The following is a 23,016-nucleotide window of genomic DNA, read 5'->3' on the forward strand; positions in this document are numbered from 1 at the left end:
GTAAGATGACAGAATGAATAACGTATGGTCAGTTCTAACGCTCAGATCCCGTGATTCTATGGCTCTGGGAGGCTACAATCTTGAATAAGCACAGCAAAACCAAAACCAGGGCACTTGGCTTTGACTCCTAGTGTAGTCATAACTTGCTCTGCAACCTCGGGCAAATCTCTTTAACATGTCTGGGTCCAGTTTCCTCAATGTGGAAATGAAGGGAATGAGTACAGCTTTTCAGACTGTGTTGAGGAACCCTTAATAAAAGGGAAGATGGAGAAGAGGCTGAGGTAGGAGCTCTGGACCTCATTCCTCTTTCCCCCAGGGGGCACCACCTACATGTCTTTTGTGTGGTATCAATGTAAGATTTCAGTTTTACTTTTTTTTTTTCTTTTAAGTTTGAAAATCACTTTTAAGCCTAAAACCTCCATGATTCTGGGAAATGTACTGAGGTCTATAACTTACTTAGAATGAATCAAATAATAAGGTGGATAGACAGTGGGATAGTTACACAGACAGATATGAGATAAAGCAAGTAATGTAAAATGTTAATAGTGGAATCTAGATGGTGGGTTTAGAGGTACTCACTGTAAAATTCTTTCAACTTTTCCTGTATGTTTGAACATTTTCATAATAAAACCTTGGGGGAAGGATACAACTCTACGAGTCTAAGTTATTTCAAATCCTTCTCCTTACAAAGATCATAATAATAAAATAATGCTGGATCCTCATATGGATAAGAGGTCACACTAAATAATCAATAGGGGTGGAAATCAGGCTTATTCATATCTAAGAGTCTACAACAAGATTCTCAAGTAATTTATGGCAGTCAGACCCCCAAGATGGAAGAGAGTAAATCCCGTTTTTTAAAAATGTCATGGAAAAACTGACAATCATTAAGCAACCTTCCTAGAAAATACCATTAAGGTGTCCTTTGTGTGTTACTTTTTTTTTTTTTCTCACTTAAAATCAATTCTAAAATTCAAGGGTATTTCATTCCAGGCTTTTTTTTCCTACAGATATATAGATACGTAACCCCATTTTATTTTCAACTGGGATCATAATGTTTATCTTGCTTACCTTTCTTATCATGGGCATTTTCTCCTTATTAAATATTCAAGAACAATTTAAAGGCAGCCTAGAATTTTAAGACGTAAGTGTAGATGCATCTTTAAATAAAGATGAAATTAATATTAATATTTATATACATAAATCTGTTTCTTGCTACATATTGCAAACCTGCCTCCAGAAAAGTGGTAAGTAACTCACATTCTTACCAATATATATGAGCAGCCTATTTGAAAGCCCCAGGTCAACAGTGGGAGGGAGGGAGGGAAAAAGGGAAAAAGAGAAAAAGAAGGAGAAAGAACAGACTGCCCATTTGAAAATAAACAATGATGTTACACTGTTTTAATTTTCATTTTGGCGTAACAGATTAGAATTCAAACAGATTTGGGATTGGACAGCTATGGGCTCAAACTCCAGCTCTGCCAAATAGCTACATGAAAGACCTAGTAAGATAATTTTTCTCACATCAAGGTGTTACAAATATCAAAGGAGATAACATAGGTCTAGTCTTTCTTAGCATAGTGCCTGGGGCAACCAAATAAGCTGCCAATTACTCTTCTTTTCTTTTAAATGTGCTGACTTGCAGGATGTTAACAGAAGGCTACACTGTCCTGTTGGGCCAACATCCTTAACACATAAAATCAGCCGCTGCAAGAGCTGACTGAATTTCTTAAAGGAAGGAGGCCAGTGAAAGAATATTTTAATAGGGAACGGAGAGAGAATTTTGAGTTTAGGTTGCATGTGCCTGAGGAGCACTGAGAATATGTGTTTAAGTATCAGGCTGGTTTTTTTGACACTGGACCTCGAACAGAGTTCTTAATTCCCATTAAGAGGGTAAAGTCTAAATTCACCATATTTATGGATATTATACTGTCTCAATGGTATCTGTAGTAGGATTCCTGGGGAGCTCTCAAAGAAACAGAAAATCATTGGTGGCAAGCAAAAGAGGCTTAAGACCAAAAGGTATGACCCAAATTAGGGGCGCGGGTGAGGGGTGAGGGGCAGTGGAGCCTTAAATCAAGATAAAACAGATTCCTGGATCTTGGGCATTTTCCTAAAGGGTACTTAGAGTTGGACTTTTGCCCAGAAGACAGCCAATGCCTGATCTTACGTTATACAAGGATGAGAAGCATATGAAGGGGCAAGTAACAGTCAAGCTTCTCTCTGAAGTATTGTTATTCAAAGTGCAGGTCATGATCCATTATGGATTGTGAAGTCAATTTAGTGAGCATGACAAGCTTTTAAAAAAATTAAATCATATAGGAAAAAAGAAAATAGAGTGCATTACATTTTAGTAGTGTTTTCTTTTTTTTTAAGTATTTTTTTAAGATTTTTTTTTTTTTATGTGGACCACTTTTAAAGTTTTTATTGAATTTGTTATGATATTGCTTCTGTTTTATGCTTTGGTTTTTTGGTTGTGAGGCATGTGGGATCTTAGCTCCCTGACCAGGGATCGAACCCACACCCCCTGCATTGGAAGGTGAAGTCTTAACCACTGGACCACCAGGGAAGTCCCTGCAAGAGTGTTTTAAACACTACATTATCCTGACTCATAGTAACCCCTTTAACATTTCATGGAAATTAAATTCAAATTATTTCATTTTGGGGTTATTTACTTAAATTCTAAATTGAAACTTACATTTTCGTTCTGTTTCCCTTCTTGACAGAACAACCCAGTATTATTTATTTCCTCAAAGAATTACACTTGGTCAATAATTACTTCAAGTTATATACTACATACTTCAGTGCTACACAAAATAAGAACCTTTAAAAACATTTATATTAACAAATTAGTCAATTACACGTGTAACAATTCTACCAATTTGCTAACCTCAAATTTTATACTGCGTAACTAACAAAAAGGATAATCTGTATTTTACAAAAAAAATTTTAATACATTCATATAGCTTAAATTGTTAAATCTCTTAGAAAGAAACTGATAAATTATTAATATTTCTAACAAAACAGATAAGCAGTCAGTTGCTCCTAAGTCTCTTTTGAAAAAATCACTTGCCCATAACCTCAGAACAAAATTTCTATTTTAAAAAAGTATTAGGGAGACTTCCCTGGTGACGCAGTGGTTGAGAATCTGCCTGCCAATGTAGGGGACACGGGTTCGAGCCCTGGTCTGGGAAGATCCCACATGCCGCGGAGCAACTGGGCCCATGAGCCACAACTACTGAGCCTGTGCGTCTGGAGCCTGTGCTCCGCAACAAGAGAGGCCGCGACAGTGAGAGGCCCGTGCACCGCGATGAAGAGTGGTCCCCGCTTGCCACTAGAGAAAGCCCTCGCACAGAAACGAAGACCCAACACAGCCAAAAATAAATAAATAAAATAAAATAAATTAAAAAAATAATAAAAATAAATAAAAGTATTAAAAAAAAAAAAGTATTAGGAAAAAGGCTGCATTCAAAATAAAGAGGTTGTATAGGCTACCTACATCTGACCCAAGTATGCATCAAGGTATGTTCGGGAAAAGTTCAGTTCTAAAATGACTAAGTCCACAGTTTTTCTCTTTAATTTTATGAACACAAAAAAGCTAGCATGCAGTCTAAATTTTTGAGAAAAGAAACAGTTACAATCCAAAGGCTTTAAAATCTCTTCTTTACTCTCATATTTGTACAACAGTTAATATTCCCATCTATTCCTGTAAAGCATCTGTAAAAGGCTGACAATAATATCGCTTTGTATGTGTTGCTGGTGTACTCCAGAGGACGCGTGAGCTTCCCTGCCCGTGCCCTCACCCCTCAAGAAGACTGCAGGCAAAGACTTGGTCTGGCCTCTGCCTTCCGTGGGACGGGGACTGTGGGGAAGTTGCTCCCATCACAGAGGATAGCTGGGCAGGACTCTAGGCCATACTCGATAGCATGACTTAATTCGGACAACAGAAGTAGTACTTTAGCATATCAGTGCCCTAATTTTCTCCTAAAAGTATAATGCACGTGTGTGCATTAAAGTCTTATCCTATACTGTTCACTGTCACAAATAGTACTGGAAGATTTTTTCTTCTTCTTCCAGTTTTATTGAGATATAATTGACATACAGCCCTGAATAAGTTTAAGTTATACAGCATAATGATCTGACTGACATACATCATGAAATGATGACCACAATAAGTTTAGTGAACATCTGTCATCTCATGTAGATACAAAATAAGTGAAATAGGAAAAAAAAATTTTTTCCTGTGGTAAGAACTCTTAGGAGCCACTTTCTTAACAACTTTCATAAAGAACATACAGCAGTGTTAATCATACTTATCATGCTGTACATCCCTAGTACTTATTTGTCTTATAACTGGAAGTTTGTACCTTTTGACCATCTTCATCAAATCCTCTCCCCCATCCCTGCTTCTGGTAACCATAAATCTGACCTCTTTTTCTATGAGTCTGTTTATTTGTCTTTGAAACATAAATGACCAACAACACTGTGTTAGTTCCTAGTATACAACATACTGATTCAATATTTCTATACACTTCAAAATGATCACTATGATAAGTCTAGTTACCATTCTTTTTTTTTTTTTTAATTTATAGAGATAAAAACAGCCAGAATCAGAAAAATTTCACTTTATTGCACTTTGCAAATTGAAAGCTTTGAAAATATGTATTTGAGTTTGGGGGCTTTGCGCTGGCAATTAAGAAGGATAGTATTTTTTTCACTTAATGTTTTGACTTGTTAAATAAGTTATTTAATAATTCAAACAAAAATTGTATTCTCAATATCTTCAGAAAAATCTTCCTTATAGTTCTTGGTGGGTATAATATAAATAGTCAGAGTATCATTAAAGTATTGTCATGTACATATTAAGTTCTAAACTTCAATTTTTATTTAAGCTTCTAGTACTTACTCAAGGAGGAACCATGTAGAACTGCACAGTTGGGACAGTGATATAGGTCAATGTCAACAGCATGATGTTCTTCTACTCCAACACAGCTAAGATAAAGAAAAATAAAGCCAATGTGTGAATAAGGTGAAGATTTTCACTTAACTATAACAGATTGGTTAGAATTTAGCTGAGAAATGTACAACCTCATCAATAAATTTTGTAAAGTACAGAAACACATGCAAGAATAAATTTTATTCTCTTCCTTACATACTTGCTGAATAATTGTGGGGTTGAATATGTGGGAAGTGATTCACTATTAGCAGCAGTAGAGACAGCAGAAGTAACATAATTATAAACCATAACACCCTCAAACCATTATGTAAATACTACCTGTTATGGACTAAATGTTTGTGTCCCTCCAAAATTCACATGCTGAAGCTGTACACTCCTGTGTGACTGTATTTGTAGATAGGGCCTCTAAGAAGGAAGTAATTAAGGGTAAATGAGGTCATAAGGATTGGGGCCTTAATCCAATAGGATTAGTGTCCCTATAAGAAGAGACACCACAGAGCTCACATACCCTCTCTCTCTCCTCTCTTCTCTCTTCCTCTCCTTCTCTCCTCCCTGAGCAGACTAAAACACCACTTAACTTTAAAATATGGCTGTCCTCAGCAGAGGTGATTAGTAAATTTGGGTAACATCACTGACATGGTGAGAGCACTGAGTCTTAACAGTTCTGCTTTAGGTCTCATATCCCTAATTAACCAGTTAAATTAGTTTGAGGCACTGTATCTGGAATACTCCATATCATGGAGTATACAGCAGTAGCACTTAAATAAAAATAAAGTTTAAGGGAACCACCTAAGAACTGATAAAACTACATAGTGACATCTTGAAAACAGGAGTAGTTCATCAAAGAAAGACCACAGCAGCTTTGCTCACTCCCCAAATAACTTATTAGGGTAAAAATTTATACATGTTTGTACTCCCAAAAAGTTTCAGAACAAAAACACAACCACAACTAGTACTTGAAAAAGAACCAAAGCAGACCTAACACAGAATTTTGGGGCATCGGTTGACAGGTGTAACAGTGGAAGAGAAAATTAGTGAAATGGATGACAGTCATACTATTCAGAATGTAGCACAGAGAATAAGATGGTGGGAAATACAAACAAGACTGTAAGAACCATGAAAGATAAAATGAAAAAGTGTATAACATACGTTTAACCACAGCCTCAGAAGGTAAAGAGAGAATAGGGGTAGAAGCAATATTATGAGCTAACAGTTACAAATTTGCAGAAATAATGAAAGACACTGATCTCCAGATTTAAGAAACCCAACGTATCCCAAGCAGGATGAATAAAAAGTCTGCATCTAATCACATCATAGTAAAACTGCAGAAAAACAAAGTCAGAAAATTTCAAAGCCATAAGAAGAAAAAAGCACAGATTACTTGCAAGGATGAGAGACTTCTCAAAGCAATAATGGAAACTGGAACACATTAGAATATCTTACATGTGCTTAAAGAAAATATCTGTTAACCTAAAATATTAACCAAGCGTTCAATATTCAGTTAAAATGTGTTTCAAGAAGGAGGGGGGGTAAGTATTTGTACAATCAAAAACTGAGAGTTCACCCCCAGCCAACCCACAGTAAAGAAAATGCCAACAGATGTACTTCTGGCAGAAGGAAGATGATCACAGAGAGGTCTGGGATGCAAGAAAAAAATGGAAAAGCTAAGAAAAGTAGAGTAATAAATATGTGGGTAAATTTATACGAACACTGACTACATAAAACAAATAATGTCATGTGAGGTTTAAATATATATATAAAGAGCTAAAACACATGCCAATAGCAGCATTTGAGTCAGGAGAGGACAAATGGAGTTACAGGGTCCCAAGGCACTTATACTAGAAGGAAAGAGAAGGTAATGATTACTGTTAGACTTCAATAATAATGAGTTGAGGACCCCTATTATAATTTCTTGGGAGACAACTAAAAGAACAGAAACAGAGAGCATAGCTCCCAAACTAGTTGGGGGCAGAGGGTGATTAAAAAGAGGAGGGGAGGAAAAAGAGAAAAAGAAACAAAAAGACCAAAACAAGGTATAAATTCAAATATATCAGTAATTATATTGTATGCAAATAGACTAAATGCTCAAGTTAAAAGACAGATTATATGGCTGGACTTAAACAATACAATTTGCTGGTTATAAGAGACATAAAACAAGGATACAGAAAGACTGAAAGTAATAGGATGGGCAAATAAATACCACAAAAATAGTGATCAAAAGAAAGTACAGCTATATTAAGCAACACAGAATCTAAAGCAAAAAATATGAGATAAACATGTTCACTTTATAATGATAAAAATTTCAATTCACCAGGAGGACAAAACAGTAGTGGAGATTTTGACAATTCTCTCAGTATCTGATAGAATAAACAGGCAAAACAAAAATCTATGAAATATACAAGATTTGAACTGCAGGATTAAAAAAACATGGCCTAATGAACATTTATAGAATCTTACACCCAACATCCATAGAACACACATTTCTCCTCAAGCACACATGGACCATTCGTAACAAGTGATCATACACTGGGCCACAATCAAATTTGAAGGTCTGAAATCAGAAATTCTCTGGCCACAGTTCAAGATAGAAAGCAATGACAAAAAGTTAACTAGAAAATCTTCATGTGTTTAGAAATTAAGAAATAATATTCTAAATAACCCGAGTCAAAAGATAAATCATAATAAAGGCTAAAATTAATGAATAAACATCTACCTCAAAAAGTTACAGAAAGAATAGCAAAATAAACCTTAAAAATACAGACAGAAGGAAAACTAAAAGTACAGAACTGATGACACAGAAAACAAACATAAATAGAGCACTGAAGCCAAAAATTGATTCCTTGAAAAGACTTGTAAACCTCTAGCAAGCTCAAGAAAAATGAGATAAAACATAAATAAACAATGGTAGGAATGAAAAGAGGGAGGAAACTATAGATTCTATACATGCTAAATGCAAAAGAGGGTATTATGAACAATTTTATGCTAAAAGATTAGAAAATATAGGTAAGACAGGCAAACCTGGGTCACAAAGAAAAAAAATATTTGAATAGTCCTAAAATTGTTACTTATATTAAAAATTATTCCCCCTCCAAAAAAAAAAAAAAAAAATCCCAGGCCCAGATGGCCTCACAAGCAAGTTCTAGCAAATATTAAAGGAATAAATAATTCCAATATTATATAAAATTTGCACCAGCAAGTAGGAAAAAAAGACTTACTTCCTAACTCATTTTATGATAGCATGACCTTGATACTAAAACTTGGAAAGGATGATACAAGAAAGGAAAATTATAAGTCACTCTCATTTATGAGCAAAGATGCAAATAGCAAGTTTGGTCTATCTCAGGAATGCAAGGTGGTTTTAACACTAAAAAATTTAATCTGCGAAATCTGCCACATTGACAGATTAAAAGAAAAAACCCGGCTTCCCTGGTGGCGCAGTGGTTGAGAGTCTGCCTGCCAATGCAGGGGACACGGGTTCGAGCCCTGGTCTGGGAGGATCCCACATGCCGCGGAGCGACTGGGCCCGTGAGCCACAACTACTGAGCCTGCGCGTCTGGAGCCTGTACTCCGCAACAAGAGAGGCCGCGATAGTGAGAGGTCCGCACACCGCGATGAAGAGTGGCCCCCGCTTGCCACAACTAGAGAAAGCCCTCGCACAGAAACGAAGACCCAACACAGCCATAAATAAATAAAATAAATTTTTAAAAAATTCTACTCATTTATAAAAAAAAAAAAAAAAAGAAAAAAGAAAAAACCATATGACCATTTAAAAAGAAGCAGGACAAGTATTTGATAAAATTCAACATTTACTTATGATTAAAAAGCAAACAAAACCCCTTAGAAAATTAAGACTACAAGGATATTTCCAAAATCTGGTAAAGGGTACTTATAAAACTCCTATGCAAATAACATGAGAGCAGTCTCTTTGAGATAAGAACAAGACAAGAATGCCTGATGCTACCACTTCTAATGAAACTTGTCCTGGTGTAGTAAAATAAGAAAAAGAATTAAAAGGTATAGAGATTGGAAAAGAAAAAACAAAGCTGCTATTGCAAATGCTGTGGTTACACATGTAGAAAATGAAAAAGAATCTGTGGATAAATTACAAAAATCAATAAAGGGGCTTCCCTGGTGGCGCAGTGGTTAAGAATCTGCCTGCCAATGCAGGGGACACGGGTTCGGGCCCTGGTCTGGGAAGATCCCACATGCCGCGGAGCAACTAGGCCCGTGAGCCACAATTACTGAGCCTGCGCGTCTGGAGCCTGTGCTCCGCAACAAGAGAGGCCGCGATAGTGAGAGGCCCGCGCACCGCGATGAAGAGCGGCCCCCACTCGCCGCAACTGGAGAAAGCCCTCGCACAGAAACGAAGACCCAACACAGCCAAAAATAAATATAAATAAATTAATTAATTTTAAAAAAATCAATAAAAAGAAAGATTGCTAGATACAATAGCAGCACATAAAAAGTAATCATATATCCATATACCAACATTATAAAGCTAAAAAATGAAATAAAACACCATGCACAAATGCAGAAAAAATGTCAAGTATGCTGGAATTTAACAAAAACTATGCAAAGACCCCTTTAAGGAGGATTATAACACATTATTAAGAGACTTTAAAGAAGACCTAAATAAATGGAGATATACATCATGATCATGGATTTGAAGTGTAATATGTAAAGATATTAATTCTCCTCAAACTGATTTATAGATTCAATTTAATCCCAGTCAAAATCTGTAGAACTTGACAGGCTGATTGTAAAACTGATATGGAAACATAAAGAGCCAAGGATACGTAAGGCATTCTTGGGGGTGGGGGGGAAAGAAAAAAGCAAACTCTCTACCAGGTATCAAGACATATTTTAAAGTTGTAGGAATGAAGGTAATACAAAACTGATGCAAGAGCCCCCAAACAGACCCATGCATATGTGGACACTTATGCAGCAAGGACAGACTTTTCTGTAGGAGGTCCTGAGACACCATTTATATACCTGTATGGGGAAAAAATGAAATTAGACACCTATCTCACAACATAAAAATTTATTCCAAAGTAGATTAGAAACACGCATGAAAACACACGTGAAAGGAAAACTACAAAGGTTGTATAACATAAAATCAAAATATCTTTATGACTTTGTGGTAGGAAGTGTTGTCTTAATCAAAACATAAAATGTACTATCCATAAGGGGAAAAACTGGTAACTTTAATTATACTAAAATATATAGTTCATTAAACTATAAAGAATGAAAGGATAAGCCAGAGTGGGAGAAGACATTACAAGAGAGATAACCACCAAAGGAATTATACCCACAGTATAATAAACTCCTACAAATCAATAGGAAAGGGAAGGGGAGGGGAGGGGAGGGGAGGGGAGGGGAAGGGAGAGGAGGGGAAGGGAGGGGAGGGGAGGGGAGGGGAGGGGAGGGGAGGGGAAGGGAGAGGAGGGGAAGGGAGGGGAGGGGAGGGGAGGAGAGGAGAGGAGAGGGGAGGAGAGGAGAGGAGAGGAGAGGAGAGGGGAGGGGAGGAGAGGAGAGGAGAGGAGAGGAGAGGAGAGGAGAGGAGAGGAAGGGGAGGAGAGGAAAGGAGAGGGGGAAAGAAGAACCCAGTAAAAAAAAAATGAACAAAAGATGTGACTAGGCACACAATAAAAGGAAATACAAGTGACTGATATACACATGAAAATATATGTAACCTCATAAATAACTGGAGGAATGCAAACTAAAACCACAATATGCTCACCATATTGGCTAAAACTAAAAAGTCTACTGATACCAAATGTTGAAGATGATGGGGAGCAATGGAAACTCATATACCACTGGCTGGAGTAAATTTGGTACAGCCATTTTGGAAAACAATTTTGTAAAAGAACTGAAGAATCCTATATTCTATGACCAAGCGATTCCTCTTTTAGGTACATGTACCTTCGAGAAACTCATGTACGTGTGCACAAGGACACTATGCAGGAAAAGTTACAGAATCATTATTTCTAATAGTCCATCAACAGTAAAATGCATAAACTACAGTATATTCTCACAATGGAATTCTGCATAATAAAAATGAAAGAACTATAGACCCATGCAATAACTGAATGAATTATATGAATGTCAATATTATGTTAAAAAAAGAGACAAGAATATATACAATGTATTCTATTTATTCCTGAAGGTTAAAGCCAGGCAAAGCTGAAGTACAGTGTTTAGGGATTAAACTATAAAGAAAAGCAGAGATCGATCATAACAGTAGGATCGTAGATTCCTCTAGGGAGTTGTGATCTGGAAAGAATTGGGGGGAGGTGTCTGGATCCTGGGTGGTTGTTATTAAAAGGGTATATGTTTTATAATCATTCATTAAGTTATACATTTATGTTTTAGACATTTTTCTGTATTCTTTCACAATTAAAATAATTTTAAGGATAAAATTCTATCTACAATCATATAAAAAGATTAAGCAAACAAAAACCTTGTATTAATCTAACAACTGCAGCAAAATATGAAAAACAATGTATCTTAAAGATCTGTGGATACCCCAAAATAAACCTGTTCTCATTTGAGGACTCCAGTACAATTGCTTCCATAATGTCTTTGGGAGTCTGAGTAGAGTTTGATGCCATCAAGACAAAAAAAAAGTCAAAACCAGTTGTCAAAAATAACATGATATTTCCATTTGAATATTCAATCCCTGTAACTGAATCAAGTACTTGCAATTTACTTCTATAGAACTGAAATTTCTTTGGTTTTATCTGTCCAATTTAGATATACTTCATTTATTTCCACAGAAAGCAAAGGTGAATATGCTAATTGTTTAAAAAGTTTTTTTAACTGAAAAACTATCAATTTCCAATCCAATAAAATAAACCTTATGCAAATTTTTTTACTTATTTATGCACAACCTACTGGGTCCATGGTTTTTTACAAGACACCCAAAAGGGTTTCTGTAACCCAAAGAAAAGGTTAAGAATCACTGGATAATGTATTCACACTTCCCAATTTCAAAACTTACTCACAAAGCTACAGTAATCAAGACAGTATGGTACTGACATACAGATCAATGGCACAGAATTGAGAGTCCAGAAATAAACCCTTACCATTTAGGAGCAACTGATTTTCAACAAGGGTGCCAAGATCATCCAATAGGGAATAGTCTTTTCAACAAATGGTACTGAGACAAATACATGCAAAAGAATGCAGCCACACACCATATATAAAAATTAACTCAAATGGATCATATATGTAAATGTAAGACCTAAAATTATAAAACTCCTCAAATAAAGCATAGGAGTAAATCTTCATGGCCTTGAATCAGAAAATGGTTTCTTAGATCCAGCACCAAAAGCACGAGGGACAAAAGAAAAATAGATGCATTGGATGTCACACTACAATCTGAAGGCTTCTGTTTTCTCAGCTTAGTTTAGTATGAGATAATCAGCCGAGTCTGGAACGTGGTAGAGCAGTGTGAGGAGAGGAAATACAAAATAGTTGATCTGAGGAATGAAGACCAAGAAACAATAACACTGCTAGGTAGCACTGAGACTCTACCTGAGGTCTGTGATAATGAATTCCAAGTGAAATCATCTCTGCACAGCTGTGTGATTGTTTTCATTTTTCTCAGCAATGTTCAACCATATCTTCAGGTTTTGACCATTTCTAATCAACTGGCAAAACATTTATAGCTTACATTTATCAAAAAACTTCAGAACTTAATGGTAAGTTTGGTAAATTAATAAAAAACAGTACATCTGATAAATTAGTAAATCTGAAAAACAATCCTTTATATTAATCACATAAAATATAATTTTAAAAATCAAATTAAACATAAAAATTAAATGCCCCTAGACCAAGAAGGTTATTTCAGATCTTTGGACGGCACTAAAAGGAACTACTACATACATTTCAGTTTCTCTCTCAAAGGGAGGGATAACTTCTCCCATCCCTCAGCCCCCGTTAAAAGAATTCTAGAGTCACTGTAGCTTTAACAGATATGTTAAGAGCAAATGCAGTAGGGCACATAAAATGCAGAACTCTGAAAGCAAACTTTCTAAGAATAACTTTCAAATCCCCTTCAGTCTCTCACTCCATTTAGTTCTCTTATAAAACTTTCCTTCATATACAAATCGCTCCATTTTTTCCTAATGGCAAAATGTTCAATGTTTATTAGACCATTGGGAGTGTGTGTGTGTGTGTATGTGTGGGGGGGTTTCCTATAGCGGTGACAATCTGACCTTTTCTGAATAGCTTCCATCTACAGAAGAACAGCCTCATTGCCATTTGGTGAGTGGGACAGTGACAACTTTAGCACTTTCTATTGTCTTAATCTTCTGAAATTGTTGCTTAGCTGGCATTTTTCTTTTTTGACACTTAACGAGAACAGAATTGAATTAATGACTAACCAGAATTCCCTGGGATCTGCCAAACACTCTCTTTCTTCCGCTTGGATAATGCTCCCATTTATATTCCCTCCTCTTGGTGTTAGAAGAGTAGGTGGCCAAATTCTTTAAGATCTTCCTGCCAGTGGACTTCATTAGATATTCCTCTTGCTTCAAATGTTCTCCCCATTCCTCAACAAGGAACCTTAAACTACCTAGGCTTCAAAGCTCAACACAAATTCCTCCTCCTTGGTGAAACATCACTGGATCACCCCATAGAAAGTCCTGCAACATTTTATTCATACACATTTCCACTCACTGATGTCTAACATTGAGCTATTTTACACACCCTATTTCAACAACCTTGAGTTGAGCTCAAGACTTCTCTCAGGACCACTTACAGTGCCCTCTCAACATGATGATCCCAGTAAATTTCTGTTGGTTATTAACTGTGCTGAAAACTTATTTTAAATTGATCCGTTGTGGTAAAGTTATAAGCAGCTTAAAAAAAAAAAAAAAAGTCTGTTCTGCTTGAACTTTATAAGAATTTGGTATAGGAACTAAAGGCAACACAGTTGGTAAAAAAGGGAAAGATCTTTCAACGTATGAATTAGTAGATTTATCATCTTTCCTTAGACGGTAGTAGGATGTAGCAATGAAATTCATTCATTTAAAATTTTGCTTCAGTGCAAGTTTTCGCCTGTGTTTCAAAAGTTCATCTTTCTACCCAGGCGATTTTTATGACTTCTTCATAGAGGACTGAGTCATCCATTGTGCAACCCTCAAAGCCTCACACTAATACCATCAAAGAGGATGCGGAGTGGCCTTTGAGATGAATTAACACCAGGAATATAGAGGGTGGTTTATAACCTGCTCTTCATATTTCCTTTCATATCATAACTCTGGGGTCAGCTGAGGCCTTGGGACAACTATAAGCCAGGCAAGGACTGCCCAGTCTCGTTTCACGCCACCAGAAAAACAGGTGTCAACTGGCTTCAGTGGGATGCATAGATTTTGGAATTAGAAAGACTTGGTTTGGGGACTTCCCTGGTGGTGCAGTGGTTAGGAATCCGCCTGCCAATGCAGGGGACACGGGTTCGAGCCCTGGTCCAGGAAGATCCCACATGCCACGGAGCAACTAAGCCCGTGCGCCACAACTACTGAGCCTGTGCTCTAGAGCCTGCAAACTACAACTACTGAGCCCGCGTGCCACAACTACTGAAGCCCGCGTGCCTGGAGCCTGTGATCCGCAACAAGAGAAGCCACAGCAATGAGAAGCCCGCGCACCACAACGAAGAGTAGCCCCCGCTCGCCGCAACTAGAGAAAGCCTGTGTGCAGCAACGGAGACCCAATGCAGCCAAAAATAAGTAAGTAAAATAAAGAAAGAAAGAAAGAAAGACTTGGTTTGATTTCTAGCTCCAGTAGTTTTGACTTTGAGCAACTTCCTTAATTCCTCTGAGCAGGAGTTCTCCTAGGATTAAATAGGACAATGTATGTAAATACGTAAAGCATATGGCTTAGCATATAATAAGAAATAGTACAGTAAATATTATTAAGTAATGAATAGTAACCATTAATATTATTATGCTTCTATTAGGTACCAATCATAGCTTATACGGCTCTGGGCTTATTACCTATGAGGTTGGAGCCCACGCAGGAAATTTGGCTTTATGACTAGGCTTAATATTTTTTTCTTCAGTGATGTCTCTTCAGAGCACACATTAGACACTCAAACGGCCATTCTTTAAGGGAAAAAGAAGAGAATTCGTTTTCAATTTTTAATTCCTTTTTGACGGTTGAGTTCTCTGGAGTCAGTCTACCTATGTTAAAATCCTGGGCTACTACCTATATGTGCCTTCGGGTAACTTTCTCTGTCTGTTTTTGGTCTCATCTGAAAGGATGGAGATAATGACAGTATCTCCCTCAAAGTTAAGAAAATTAATTAAGTTAATAAACATAAAATGTTCAGAACTGAAACTGAAGAACAATTGTTTTGGTGGTCCAAAAATCTTACTTTGCTAACCGGTATTAGCTTAATAGGTTGATATTCCTGCTAAAAGTACTAGGATGCCAACAGGCATTTTCACTTTTAAATTGCATTTTATGCAGTGTTTTAACCCTAAGATACTTTATTATCAATTATCAGCTAAAGCAAAAATTTATAATTTGCATATATGAAATATTTTCACTGAAAATCAACCTGGTAGTTTTTCATTAAACCTGTGGTTCAGAAAAACCCAACTTCCGTTATTCTCTTGCTGACATGTAAAACTCTTTTCAAAAAATTAAGTGCTTTTCTTTACAAGTTGAGTATGGCATTGAAGATTTTATTTTTTGACACATTAAAGCTATTTACTGGCATATAATATGCTTAACTATACTTAATAAGGATTTTGAATGAAGTGCATACTCTGAACCAAATTCCTTTGGTTCATAATAATCTCAGAAAATTAGATAGTTTTTCTACCTCTAATAGCCAGCTCATGCTTCCAACTGTCCTAGGGCTTCCTGAATTATTTCCAACCAGCTGACTCAGAACATCTATGCTAATAAGGGTGAGGGAGGAAGACAATATAAAAAGGAAATGAACAAAGAACATGAAAGGAAAATAAGAGGGACTGAAGAACCGAGAGGTGTGAGCTCACTGATACAAAATGCACCCCTTAAAAAGCTGAAAATCCTGTTGACATGCTTCTAATAAAATTTGTTCCAAGATGAATGTGTGAAACATATACATCAAATATAATTTACATGCTGAACATTATACTACTTGCCTCTAGAGCACAGAAAACATGCTTGTTCTTGTCACTGTCTATCTGACACCTGAGTACACAGGGTAGGCAACGTAAATGGTAAATGGATTAAAGTATCTTTACAAATAAGCATAAACAAACTATTATCTCAGGAAGGTAATAATTTCTATTAGGATGCTCTAAAGAAAGAAAAGTTGCTTTAAATTTCTGAAATATCCAAAAAGCTAAGTGGATTTGCTTTTCACCACCTTGTGGTCGTTCCACTAGCTCTTCAATCTCTCAAACTAACACTCTCTTACTCCTCTTTAGGAATCTACTTTCTGCCTGTCCGGCTATGCCTGGGGTATGCCAACAGTGACCAAGGAACACTATAGTGCAAATGGTGCCCAGCATATCTGCTATTTCATGAAGACAGACCACACTTCTACTTATAACCAGTGAAACAGCAAATAAATGCCATCCCAAAATGAATATTATGTGAGAATTCAATAAGAACTTTGTAAATCATCTTAGGGGAGAAAAAACTTGCCATGATGATAAAGGATAAACAGTAGCAATTACATAAACGTTTGCTTGGAAATGTTAAGTTAATAAAGGAAGGAATTAAAAACTGTGCCATCATTATGTACATTACTGCCTTCATTTTTTTTTTTTGGCTATGTTGGGTCTTCGTTGCTGCGCGCGAGCTTTCTCTAGTTGCGGTGAGCGGGGGCTACTCTTCGTTGTGGTGCACGTCCTTTTCATTGTGGTGGCTTCTCTTGTTGCGGAGCACGGGCTCTAGGCGCACGGGCTCAGTAGTTGTGGCTCGCGGGCTCTAGAGCGCAGGCTCAGTAGTTGTGGCGCACGGGCTTAGTTGCTCCACAGCATGTGGGATCTTCCCGGACAAGGGATCGAACCCGTGTCCCCTGTACTGGCAAGCAGATTTTTAACCACTGCACCACCACGGAAGTCCCCGCTCACAGAATATTTACTGACGGAAAGCAGAAATTCCAAGCACATTAGGGAGGCATTAGTTTGGGCTACTATCCTGGCTAATACCCTATCATAGTCAAAATTAAATATGAATATTGCAAATATAAAGGGGTAGAAAATGGATGTGAGGAGGAAAAAATAAATAATGGGTGACTTTTTCTTTCGAGATCTTAGTTTGAAATATCCATACTTTTTGTCAATGAAAAAGGATGCATTATTCCTGAATGTTCGAGTTTAGTCGCAGGTATATAATCCCATTGTGCAAAAAAGATCTCTGTTCATTACAGATTTATATATTATGCCCATTTATTCTGTTCTCCTTTCTTGCAGCTTCTAAGTGTCCTTATGTTAACTTGATTTTCCAAGTAGGGTATCTACTAAAAGAATACATAGATTAAATAGATAAGTAGAAATAGATTTTTTAAAGATAAACCAAAAAAAAAAAAAAAGATAAACCAATAGCCATCATGTATTTTCATTTCAACCCAGCTGACAGTTTTAATTCCCATTGTGAGCATGGTAAGGAAAGCTATATTTTCCAGGGTCTAATGACACTTACAGAAGATTTAATATATGCACGGCTAAGAGATCACACCCTGGGATAAAAGACAACAGCAAGTCATAAACTTTTATATTGCGGACACTTAGTGATGAGTCAGCTACAAAGGACAGGAGTCAACTCAAGCCGATCCAGTTCCCTAATAACTTTTCTCCTCTTGTAAACAGTCTTCAGTGCCAAATCTAAGGGGAGAGACTACATTCTGAGTGAAGCCAAGAGAAAGGATTCATCTTAGAGAACTTTCTGTTGGGACAGAAACTAAGGTTTCTAAGGGGGACTACTTAACACCTTTAGCAGGTTTCTTCATTCTCAATGAAGGATGAGTTAAGAGTAGAGGTTTGGATCATGGAAATCCTGACATAATCCTTAACAAACATCCCTACATGAAGATTTCAAAGAACTTCAACAAAATTACAAATCAGAAGTACCCATCAAAAGCAAAACGGGTAGTGCTGAGTTGTCCAGAAAAGGTCAACAGCAAACACTGGACCATCCTATTTCAAAACATACAGTAAGGGCAAAGTGTTAAGTGTATAATAGTAGGGGTTTTTACCTATTAGATCCATTCAGAAGATAATTTATCATTATAGGTTCCTCAAGGTTCACTTTGTAATTCTTCTTTATTTCCACTAGAGGTCAGATGATAAATGATTGGCAAATACAAGAAAAATACAGGCAGTCCTTGCTTTGCATGGTAGTGTGGGAGCATAAAAATAATTATGCAAGTTGAAACTACGCAAAGCTATCTTCGTAATCAATGGGAAAATTACAGTTGTCCCGAGTTTCAAAAATGTTCGTTAAAACATTTAAAACTCTCTTACTGTTGGTTATAATGTATGGAGAAATGAAAAATTACTAAAACATTTACTTAGTACACTGTAATTTAAAACATTATGCTCTTAAGGTTGCCTTCACTAAGTGCTCCTGGCTGCATATCAAGAATCTCTCAAATGGTGGCAGTGTCAACATTCCTACCATCAGTTACTCATTTTATTATTTCATTTATGCTCAATTTAAATTTCACTTCCAGAAACATCACTGTTTGTTCTTTGCTGGACTTTCATCTTTATTGACCGCTTCCCTCTTGTGATTACCCAGCTTTGTAGTACGTCACGCTTATCAGTGGGAAACAAGGAAGCAGTACAACAACACCCTTTCCTGTCTGTGTGTGAGCTGAAGAACAGATGCCCAGCTGTTGTGGACACACTGACTTGCTGACCTGCATACTGAAGAGCTAGCAGCAAAATCTATACTTTATTAGCACAGTTACCATATCATGATGACCAAAATTTGAATCGTGTCATGGGGGACTAGTATTTAACTAAACCATGGTGATAGAGCGATATAATGAGAAATATATATTTGGTCTTCATCCCTGGCTCCTGGCGCAAGAGCACCTAAAACCCTGGTAAGTTCCTGAGTGACAGAGGAGTGTCTTTTGTTATTCATAACAAGCCCCTTTCAACCACACCTGAGTTTATGCTAATACGGTGGCTCTGGGTGGGTCCCTGGATAGCTTCAGGATGGCTGAGTTTACCAGAGTAGCCAACCAGGATTAGAGAGTGAGAACTTTCAGCCCCACCCCCCAACCTCCAAGGAGGGGAGAGAGGCTGGGAATTAAGTTAATCACCAATGGTCAATGATTTAATCAATCGTGCCTACATAGTGGAGCCTCCATAAAAACCCTACCCAAAGGGGTTCGGAGTGCTTTGGGGTTGGTGAGTGCATTCACGTGCCAGAAGAGTGGTGTATCCCAAACTCCAAAGGGACAGAAGCATGTGGGACCCTTCAGGACCTCACCCTATGTACCTCTTCATCTGGTTATTCATTTACACCCTTTATAATATCCTTCCTAATAAACTGGTAATAGCAAGTAAAGTCTTCCCTGGGTTCTGTGAGCCATTAGAGCAAATTATCAAACCTAAAAGGTCGTGGAAACCCCCAATTTGTAGCCAAGTCAGACAGAAATTTATGTAACCCAGGAATCCACTATTTGCAATTGGTGTCTGAAGTAGGGGGGCAGATTTGTTGGACTGAGCCCTTAACCTGTGGGGTCTACACTAACTCCAGGTTATTACTGTCAGAGTTGAATTAAACTGTAGGATACCCAGTTGGTGTCTGCAGAGAACTGGAGAACTGCTGGGTGTAGAAAACCCACACATTTGGTATCAGAAGTGTTATAAGTAGAGAAACAGTTTTCCTTTGTATGGTGACCAAAATCTGTGCGAATCAGAAAGGACAAGGTGCGGACTACCTACACAGCATCCTCTAAAAGAGCATTTCTTAAACTATCCCACAGGAGTTAAGGGTACACACACAAAGATTCCATAGTCAAATAAGCCTGGGAGATGCTGGGCTAAGATCAAATCACTTTACTTACCAGCAAGACTTCTTGGAGAATTCAACAAATTGATGCGCACTTTGCATTTACCAGATGGGGATCTAGATGGGGGCTATTACTTCCCACCTTAGGAATGTGTTATAGAAGTTAATTTTCAGACTCACCAGCTGTGAAGAATTTACTATAAATTTAATGTTTTATAATTACAATTGTTACAATTTTACAATTTAAATTCACAAACTTTTTTTTAATTTACAATTTTACAATTGGTACAAAGTACCAGCACATTAAGTGTTTTGTGAAACCACTCCCTTAACAAAGGATACCAAATTCGTGACAGCATTACCAAGCATTTACAGCACACACTATCGGAAAGCACCTGAGCAAAAACAGTCAATAATCGATAACACACTAAAACTTTTTAAAACTATCATTTTAAACTTAAGAGAAACTTAACAAGATATTTGTCTCAGATTTCCCTTATCACAATATAATTAACAAATATTTATAGGGCACTTTCTAGGCTCAAGCCTGAAGACTGTGTACCCTTACTTTAAAGAGCTGACAATTTTGTCAAAATACACAATCTCCATAAGAAGCAAGATACACCATATCTCTATGCCAGCCATCTGATTTTCTTCTGGGCAAAATTACCTATGAGCCAGGACTACCCTTCCCCACAGAGCTTCTGTCCTAAGGTAAGAATTCAAAGCTACTATCTAGCACCATGAGCTCTCTGACTTCAAAAATTATAACCTTGCCTGTCAAAACTATTTAAATGATATTTGCCAAGTCCCTTTTGCATAGCTTGACTCCATTCCTGGCTAGGCCCATCCTACTGTCACCAATGTATCAGAATGACGGAATGGGCAATTTAAGAAGACCTCTTATCAGATTCCCCATCAAAATCTTGAAGTTCTTCTCTAGTTAAGAAAACACAGAAAATTAGAAGCAGCAGTGGGGACTGGTTAAAGTAGATAAGAGACAGCAGGAAAAAGATATAGCAAGGAAGGAGATGAAACACTATCAATGAATTGCTCCCACTGGCCTGGAGCAATTTAGTGCACAGATGAGATGGTCCAACACATGCCAACAGCTCACGGGGCACAGAGAATAACTAAGGTCCGTGATGCTTAGACATAAATGATATAATATTCTATCAAGAAGAGCATAATATATTGTTAAAATCCTTCCAAAAATAGTTGACACATAAAGAATTTTATCTTCCGAGTAACTTTTCTAGGATACTCAGCCACATTTCACAAGTAGAATCTTTCAGTTACAGGAAAATCTTACTTAAGTAGACCATAACATTCCCCAAGGATGGCAATGCTGTTGCTAGTTTTTTATATGCTAATTAAACTGTAAAATGTTAACACTTCATTGCAGTTGTTCCCAGGCTAAAAGATTACTTACTACTATGAAATGCTTCTAGCATTTTAAAAAGTAGGGATTCAAAAGGAATAAAGGAAGGGAGAAATCAATTAAAACAGCTTCAAATTAAAACCCTATCACACATAAACTCCAAGTCAAGGCATCTTTTCAAGGTTGTACCAGAAAACTATTCAATGAAGTAAGCAAGCAGCTTTCATATTCTACTTTGATAGTCATGGTCCCAAAGCATCTGCACACAGACATAAGTAAATGAAAACACACTTATTATATAGGCATTAACACATGAACATGACTATCATGTAAAAAATCTATCTGCTATTTAATAAGTGGAATCCAAACTCTACTTTCAAATCCAATTGTCTTATGATCACTCACTTACGGTCACTCTTCACATTAACAATTTTCTACCCATTTAGGTTGGAGTGTCCCAGAAGCAGACCCTGACGCACGAATCTGAGGTGGTGTCCATATTGGGAGGTGGTCTCTGGAAGCACTGGTAGGGGAGCGGAAAAGGGGGACAGGGAAGGAGAGGAAGCCATAGCGGACACCTTCACGAGCATTTGCCCCTTTGGGGACATCTGGAAGACTAGGCAGAAGGGGCTTCAGGGTGGTCCCAGCAGTGGAAGAGGAAGCTAGGTATTTACCCACTGTCTCCTAATCGACAAAGGTTGAGGGCTATCCAGAGGCATTAACTCCTCAGAATTTCCAGCCTGCTTCAAGTACAAGCTGCTGAGCACCTGTAGCCAGAAGAAGCCCTCAGGTCAAGTCTCAAGTGCTTTCAACAAGAAGTATTCCAGAGATGGAGACACAGACAGAGCTAAAGATAGAGATGGGAACACAGAAAGCCAGGGGAGGGGGATGGGGCTTCTGCAGAGCCTGCTACCTGTGCAGCATTTTAGTCCAGCCAAACTAATATGCAGACATACTGACATGTGTTCACTCTTTGTACACATACGCTCACCTTAACACTCACTGTGTTCTTCACCCTTCTGTCCATTATCCCTCCATCCTCTCTGGGATGAATAATGAACAAGTATGTACATAAAATACATATGATAAATAAAGTTATTAGCGGTAAATAGGTATAGACTAAGTAAATAATATTACTAATTAATAAGTAATATTTAATACTTAATTCCTGAACAAAGATTAAGGACAAAATAGTCCAGCTTGATGAGGAAATCCACAACTGATTTGTATACGTGGGAAACCATCACTGGAACTCAGCAATTCTCCAGAGGGAGAAATAATCATTCCTACCAACTTACTATATATCAGTTCCAGAGACAGACATAAAAGTGGTGGGTTTTAAAGACAAATTTTGTCCCACCTCTGAGAGCAGCCTCAAGTCTGGGTTCACCTACCATGAATCCCTTGTGAGACTGGATCACTGTGCAGAAACTGGACCAGGGGAGCAGATGGAAAGAGGGCAATCGTCTTTTAGACAAAAGGGATTAAAATATTTTAGCTATTTTAAGTTCCACAGAGAAAGTAGCACTTCAGGAACTATTTTTATATGAAGAAAGAAATCATGGTGATGACCAGGGAATTTCCAGAGAAATTTTTTTTGCTGAAGAGGAAAGTGTTACGCTAAATTACACTTATGTACCTGCGGTGAGGGGTGGGGGGAGGGTTAGAGGGAGGGTAAACTCTTTGAAATGCGGTGGGTCTTAGA

At 37.4% G+C, this 23,016-nt stretch overlaps 1 protein-coding gene across 2 annotated transcripts in view; it reads right to left on the minus strand.

The window, feature by feature from the left end:
- Window positions 1-23,016, minus strand: part of KDM7A (lysine demethylase 7A) — an 80,916-nt gene that overhangs the window by 36,456 nt on the left and 21,444 nt on the right. For both annotated transcript variants that reach the window (XM_068549564.1, XM_068549565.1), the window contains exon 2: window positions 4,907-4,992. In XM_068549564.1, the coding sequence (XP_068405665.1) occupies window positions 4,907-4,992 (86 nt within the window). The remainder of the gene's footprint in view (window positions 1-4,906; window positions 4,993-23,016) is intronic.

This window comes from Eschrichtius robustus, chromosome 8 (assembly GCF_028021215.1).
Source record: "Eschrichtius robustus isolate mEscRob2 chromosome 8, mEscRob2.pri, whole genome shotgun sequence".
Lineage (NCBI taxonomy): Eukaryota > Metazoa > Chordata > Mammalia > Artiodactyla > Eschrichtiidae > Eschrichtius > Eschrichtius robustus.